This window comes from Monomorium pharaonis, chromosome 6 (assembly GCF_013373865.1).
Source record: "Monomorium pharaonis isolate MP-MQ-018 chromosome 6, ASM1337386v2, whole genome shotgun sequence".
Taxonomy (NCBI): domain Eukaryota; kingdom Metazoa; phylum Arthropoda; class Insecta; order Hymenoptera; family Formicidae; genus Monomorium; species Monomorium pharaonis.
Window position 1 is genome coordinate 11,101,518 of NC_050472.1, and position 7,847 is coordinate 11,109,364.

Consider the following 7,847-nt stretch of genomic DNA (forward strand, 5'->3'; position numbering starts at 1 on the left):
AGCAGGATGGATGACGAAATCATCAGAGCGATCGACGAGATTCTCGACGAGCACCCGCCACCGGCATACGACCCGGAGGAACCCGCGATGGACGCCGTACCACGCAACAACGCTCCGCCGGAAGCACCGGCAAAGAAGGTCGGAGTAATACGCCAGCGGCCAAACCCGCGACGCGACAAAGTCTGGGAATGGCTGGCTCAGATACCGCCACCGCCACCGCGGAAACCGGCCGTCAGCCGCAAGCCCGTACCAAAGAAGGAACGAGACGCCGCTAGACCGGAAGGACTGCTGCGACCATGCGGACCGGAACCACCACCGCCGATACCTGTAAAGATCCGCCCGGGATGCATCGTGGAAGTCCCCCACTTCGCGGCACACGTTTCGCGCAAATATAAGGCGCGTCTTAGCGACGGCAATTACATCTTGCGTTTCAATCACTCCGGGACGCTACGATCATGCCGGAAACTACCACCACGCAACGACGCTACATGATGCCCCAAAGTTCGGGCATATTAACGAGGGGGAGTGATGTAACGCTGGCTCTATAAGCCATCGCATTCGGCCGTGCAACCGCCGAAATCGTCGTCCGAGAGACGACCAGGGCGCCCCGCGCCCGCCTAAGACTCCCCACTACCGCGGCCGTTCACTCCGACGAACGACAGCACACAGGCCGCGCATCGGCTGACAGCTCGCGCAGGCGCCTTGTGCCGATGACGAACCGCGCGAAGCAAGGAAGGCCGACGACCTCCGGATTAAAAACGATACCCGGCCGTTAGAAACGTTCGAATTCGCACCCGCAAATGACGAGACGATTCCCCCCGATACGACACCCCCACGACGAGACAGGGGGGGGGCCTCCACCGGGGTATAAAAAGACGGCCGAAACGGAGGAACAGGCAGATCTCCTCCGGCGAGCCGAGCTCGCCTCCGTCGACCAGATCTTAGAGAAACCAGAGGTCTACGTACAGTGGCCCCGGCCGGATATTACCGGCGTTCTCACAGAAATCTGGAAAACTCCAAATTCCTTTTTCCCACACGGCTTAAGCAAGGGGTTAGGGCTATCCCGCCTCCGCCGGACATTACCGGCCCGCCGAAATCCTACCCTCCCGTCGATTCCTAGCACAAGGCTACCGAGGTAAGGAAGCATCCTGCCCCGGCCGGACATTTCCGGCTAGCCGCCGCCAAGAAACCGATATTCCTCCCCGAATAACAGACGCGCGCGTCCCCCCACCATCAGACGCACGTACACGAGACTGCCGACAATCGCGAGACGCGCCGCAGACCCCGTACACGTCACGCCAAGCAAGGCACGGGATTCTTTTCTCCGAGCGCGAAAACAACGATCTCTTTAACAACAAGTAAACACGTTTTCGGCAATCTGCGACAAGAACACGACGCGGACATTTTACCTTTGTTAATATAATAAACCATCATTATCTCAATAAATACAGTTAAAACAGACTAACGAAAGTATTCGAATGTGTCTCTGACCTATTTCCCCTAACCCCGTCCACCCGCACGACCGTAGGGGAAGGACAGGTCGTTACACATTTTCGATGACAACTCGACATGAACTTAATCTTTGATTAAAATTAATTTGAGCCCGTGTTAAATGTCCATTATCTCTATATGGCACAATCAATCGTTGTAAACAAGGATACGCACTGTCTCCAAGTAAGTATCCATCGTCTGTAAATTACAAAACTGTTTAAGTAAAATATTTCATACTATTTAAATTGCAGAAAATTTTGAATATAAAAAAATTACATTACGAACCTTCACAAAGTATATCCAGGTTATTGTATACAGGCGATTCCCTGAAAACTCTGGCATCATGAACCGATCCAGGATAACCGATAAATACATTGAGAAACTTTTGTTCGTGGTTAACAATACCTTGTAATTGGATAGAAAAAAACTGTTTTCTATTGATATATGAATCTTTATCTTCCAACGGTTTATCGATTCTAATGTGTGATCCATCTATGGCACCTATAGAAAAATATAAGTAATGAGATGATCAAAATCCCACATGTATAAAAGCAGTAGTTTTTAAATATACCTATTATTCCAGGAAATCTCTTTTGCTGAAGGTAAAATTGTTTGGTAAGCTCTCTTTCTTGTAATGTAGGGAATCTGATAACATTTGGTGCGATAGACATTAAAAAATTTGTGACCCGAGATATAACATTATGCAATGCACTTATGGTGATGCCAAATCTATCCGCCACATCTCGATAGCCAGCACTTTCATGTCCAACGTACCAAAGAAAACTTATAATATGTTTTTCTGCAGAAATAGGCTCGTATCCGGCATGAGCTATAATAAAAATATTCATAAAATAATATAATTAAAATATATATATTTATAAACGATACAATAATGTATATGGAACTTATAATAATGTAATCAACCTTGTAATGCCAAAAAAGTTGCAGATGTTGTAAAATGACCGATCAGTTCATTGGTCACTTGCCGGGATAGTCGAAAGTGCATTATAAAATCATTCTCAACGTATGCACTAACAACATTATCAATATAATTGAGAATTTTTACACGATGCACTCTTTGAACAACTTGTAATGGTTGTAATACTTGTCCAACGTCCACATCTAATAAACAATGCTTTCAAGTTAGATTATACACTTTAAGCAGAAATTAGACAAATGTTACATATATTACTTGTAAATAAAGAATCACATTTAAATTGTCGTTACTATGTTTCTTACCATTATTTTCATCAAATAAAATATGCGGTGGTTCAAGAACAATCTGTTCATAATCCTCTTCATCAGATGAAAAATCAGACTCAGATTCCAAAATGTTATTAAAAATTTCTGCATTTAACCTATCCATGCTAACAACAAAATAAATTGATGAGGAGGGTTATATTACACTTCGGCGTTCTCGTTAAAAAACCTACACTCAACACTATTCATTCCCCACTCTCAAAAAGTGGATTGTACGAAAAGTGTAAGGTGTACACTTTACACTTCTCGTGTAAACAAGAAGAACAAACCTAATATGTTTTATTTCTTATAATTAAGTGTGTATTACGCGGCATTCACTCGGTCGCATTCACACCTTACTTTCTAATAGTCGCTCTTAACGCGGTTTTATACAAAGTATCAAATATATATTTCACACGGGATTAAATATGTTTCACACGGGATTAAATATGTTTCACACGAGATTAAATATGTTATATACGCGCGGTTCGCGGCTCTGCCGGTCGCGTTACATTGCGCTTAACAGTAATGATTCACACTTCCTCGTAGTGTGAGACGCTCTGGGACGCCTGAGGCATCTCCTCGTCTTCTTCTCGTTGATCGTTGATCGGCGGCGGCTCGTAGACGCTGATCTTCACAGTGCTCGAGTCCGTCGTTTGCGTCGGCGTTGTCGCTGGCACTTTCGTCGGCGTTGACGGTCGGCTCGTCGGCGTCGGGACACATTTCGGTGTTGCTCTCGGTGGATCGGCTCGGCCGGTCAGCTGGTCGCTCGTCTCGGCTTCTCGGGCCGTTGTGGTCACGTTGTCTATCCTTGTGATGGCCACGGCGAGACTGCGGATCGGCGCAGCGCCGGATACTGCTGGCGGCTGCAGAGTCACGGTAGACATTCCTGCCGATAACAGGGTGGAAATGGCATATAAAAAGATCGGCGATGGACATCCGCTTCGTCTCTGGCAAGTGTCGACTGAAGTCAAAGCTCCGTCAAACGAATTGTTGCATCGTGTGCTGAGAGAAAGACATATCTGGGACCCGCAACTGTTAACGTACAGACTGGTGACCAATTTGGACACCAATGCGGAAATCTTCCAATACGCCACCGGGACGGGAACATGATAATAACATATTTATATTATTTATAAACATTGTTGTATTATTTTTATAAATACCAAATGTTTTATTTTACGCAAATTTTAATTGTTAGAGATATTCACTGTCTACAACTAATACAATTAATTTTTGTAGATCTTGGCTTGATCTTCCCAAAGGTGCTAGTGTCATCGATGAAACATTCGTGCAACATCCAGATACTCCTGTCATGCTCGAGGGAACTCGCGGCATCGTTTTGGCCTCACGTTATCTCATCGAACCATGTGACAGCGGCAAATCCAGCATTACGCATTTAACCAGAGTCGATACGAGGTAAGTAATGTCAATCATTTCTCTTGAATAATGTATTTTATTTACTTTGATTTGATTGACATCTTCTTGAAAATATTTTCTGAAAATTTATTTAAAGCGAATTATTTATTTTTATTTATTTAAAATTAAATAATATTTATTTTATTATATTTATTTAAAATAAAAATTAAGATAAAATAGACTTAGGAGTAGACTAAAATTCACAAAATAAAAATTGTTTTCAGGAGTCGCACACCTGAGTGGTACAACAAAAGTTATGGACATATCGCTGCTCATCTGAGCAAAATTTGCAATTTCTTTAGACGTACCACTGATGAGTAAAAGGAAAGTAAATAAGGTTTGAGAACAGAGTACTGTGCAACAGCCATCGTTGCACGGATCTGCCTTTCCTTCCTCCTCTTCGTCTCACACTACAAGTATCCGTCGAGCAGCAATATGACGAAAAGATCCTAAAGGACGTGCTACGAGTCCAGCCTACCTGATCGACGAGGAATAATCTCGATCGATCAGTGCAATCAGCAATCAAAATCCACCGATGTCGTAGTTAGCTATATTCAGCAACTGTTTTTAAGTTCAAGATAAGTAACCTATTTTATTATATAGTAGTTTAGTAGTACAATTCTTTTCCGTATGACGTTTATATACGGTCCAAAAATCTTGCCGTCCGTTTGTCATAAGAGTTCTGAAGATGCATGATACAAAGTATAAGAATGGACAATTTTGCTCAGGAATTTTAATAATGAAGATGGCTTAGACGCGTCTGTTGGTAAATTAACCATTTTGAGATACAAAAGGACGACTCGTTATTTTTGTAGTTTTGATGCTGTTTTGATGTTATTTTGACTTTTGAGATAGATTCTATTGAATTCCGATTGCGCGTGATTCTTGAAATTGCATCTTGCTGCAGTTTTTTTTTAATATGATTGCATTTTAATGCTAAAGATAGAAAAAAGATCAATAAACACTTTCAGTTCTGAGATAAAAGATGAACGTCATTCGGTGTTTTCGATGACTATGTTTAGGTGTTTGTGAAAATAACGACTTTCCATGGATTTATTCTGTATTGTAGCAAGTTCAAATCTTTGATAAAAATAAGAGTATTAAAAGAATGTAGGAGCATGATCAAAATAAGAAATGACATTAACGATATTTTCTCATAAGTAATGACACCAACGATATTTTTCCGTATCTTAATCACCGATAAAACTTTCTGTATAAAGTCATTTTGGCTTTTACAAATTATATAGATTACAAAAAATACACATATACACACAGCTGAAATTTTTAAAAAGTTTATTTTTAAAGGCTAAAAGATTCATTATTAAACTTTATATAAAATATTTTTCTATAACAAAGATAAGATCTCAAAATGAACAAATAAATCTGTGGGACCGAGTTTTGTCATGATAAAATGCCGCTACAGAATATTCTACAGATACTTAAACTTTTAGAATGCACCAATTGTTTACACTGATAGCTGTCGCTGTAAGCGAAATTGTATCTAAGTTGACATCGTTTGTACGTAAGCATTTGTAATGACGATATTGATCGATTAATGTTTTCATCAGTCATCTAAAAATGGGACAAAGCTAGATAGGGTATTTGAGTAAAGCGTAAATTTCCAAATCTCGTTAATTGTTCTTTCGTGCGAGTTGTGGACGACTCCATTCAACGTAAGCAATTGTCATTGTTACTCGTGTCTATGTTAAGAGTTAAAATGAAAAAATTCTGTCACGAAGGACCATCTCATGGACGTAACAAATAATTGAAACATGTAAAAGAAAAGAAATGTAAGGAGAAAACAGTAGACTGAAATTGTCATCATACGCATCATTCAATGCCAACGTGAGATGTGTATCGAGCAAAACTTTATTTAATATGTCGAAATGAGACGAATTGAAAGTAATCATTTGTTACGTCTATGGCTCATCTTTGTTTGGACCCCAAACAGAAAGATGACCTGCGTAAGATGCACCTCATCGAAATGAAACTCTAAGTGTATTTTAACTTAATACTAGTCACTTATATTATAGAGAATTATAGATTATTACAAATAGATTTTTATTGTACAATGCGTCGGGAATATTTAAAATATTATTAATTATATTACTATATATATTATATATCGACGTTAAGCAATCATACAAATATATCACATTTTTGTGTAAAAAGAAAAACGCCAGTAGAAACGCGACGACCGGAATGGAGAAATGCGTTGTCAGCGTTTCTTCATATTTGTAATGATATATGAACGTCTTTATTCTTGTAATCCGTTCCATTAGAATGTAAATATGTATATTAAATAATAATAAGCAACACACAAAGTTATCTATTTATTAAGCAACTTTCTATTCTTATTGATCCGCCTTCATTACACCTCTTTATTACAGGTTGTGTGATTATTCTCATTTTCTTAGTGTTTCTCAGCGGTTTATCAATCACTCGAATCACTTTTATTCAAATTTCTCTCATATTGATAGCCAGTTGCATTCGCATTGTTTAATCAATAACTCGTGTTGCCATGGACGAATCGTTCTGACTTCAGGCCTGCTTTTATTGGATGAATATAATGTTGGATTTTTAATTCCTCGTCGTTCCTTGTGACAATTCGCACTTGCACGAGAATTTATTTCGTCGTTCAAATTAATTCAAATTAAGTCAGCGTCATTTCCTCTACAAAAGCCGAGAAACACCAAACAACATCAACGACAGCCTGAGTTAATTTTATTTTTTTATATTTTAATATCGTTAATATGATATAATCCAGTCAGTCTGCAATTAAATGAAGATACACTCTATAGAAGGTACACAAACTGGCATAATTTATTATAGTACTCAATCCTCTGATCAATTTTATTCAAAATTTCAAGTCTTTATGTAAAATAACCTCAACTCGATAAATTTTACTTTTTACAATTGAGATAGAGCAAATAAGTAATTTTTTAAAATATAAAAAAGAAAGTTGTAATAATGCAGATTTTAATTCAAATTATTCCGTTGATCCGTTGATCTATTATATTCGCTTATTGAACACGAAAAATGTACATTAGAAAGTCAGAGAGAAAATAATTATGTTTAAATCTGTATATTTTAAGTGGTTTTTAGAAAGAAATATAGGACACAATATAATACAGTAAATTATTTCGTCCTTGCTATTAATGTAACACAATGAATTATTCTAACTTTGTTGTTTAACATTAATAAATAACAATAAAAGATGAAATACACAACAAAATAAAATTCACTGTGTTAAACTGCTAATCAATAAATTATGTGTTACAATTTTATGTATTTTATTTGTCTAGAATAACCTGTACTGTTCAAAGAGTATCATGTGAGTTCAAGAGCCGTTAGTCTTTCATTGCACGAAAATAACATAATATTTATCCGAAAATGCTGCTTGCTGAATGGTACAAAAATAAGAATAAATGTCTTTATCTGTAAAGAAAGGGAGGAAAGTAATATTCTTTTATTTCTTATTTTACAGAAAAACTAGATTTTAGTTACCCAGGAAAGAGGAAGTGTGTGAATATGTGTGTTCACGCTATTTCATCCAATATACCCCACGTTATAACCAATTTAGCTACATGAGAAGTTCTGCCCACACAATGTAGTAGAAACAACAAAGATTAATGTATAGTTTATAAGTATGTAAGCTGTAAAATAATTTTTATTCTATGCTAGTTGTAAGATAATTT

At 38.3% G+C, this 7,847-nt stretch overlaps 1 protein-coding gene across 1 annotated transcript; it reads right to left on the bottom strand.

Moving 5' to 3' along the window:
• Positions 1 to 1,543: 1,543 nt before the first annotated feature.
• Positions 1,544 to 2,857, bottom strand: LOC105840404 (putative nuclease HARBI1). Its single transcript, XM_028191236.1, has 5 exons — positions 2,731 to 2,857; positions 2,416 to 2,613; positions 2,063 to 2,320; positions 1,777 to 1,992; positions 1,544 to 1,689 (listed from the first exon to the last, which is right to left on the bottom strand). Exons 1-5 carry the CDS (start codon positions 2,855 to 2,857, stop codon positions 1,544 to 1,546), a joined length of 945 nt encoding a protein of 314 aa, XP_028047037.1.
• Between the last annotated feature and the right edge of the window lie 4,990 nt (positions 2,858 to 7,847).

Excerpts from the sequence above, each read along its gene's own strand:
- LOC105840404 (XM_028191236.1), bottom strand. The coding sequence starts at position 2,857 with ATGGATAGGTTAAATGCAGAAATTTTTAATAACATTTTGGAATCTGAG. Across the intron at positions 2,614-2,730 it reads TTTATTTGATGAAAATAATG|ATGTGGACGTTGGACAAGTA; the intron begins GTAAGAAACATA and ends ATTGTTTATTAG. Across the intron at positions 2,321-2,415 it reads AACTTTTTTGGCATTACAAG|CTCATGCCGGATACGAGCCT; the intron begins GTTGATTACATT and ends TTTTTATTATAG.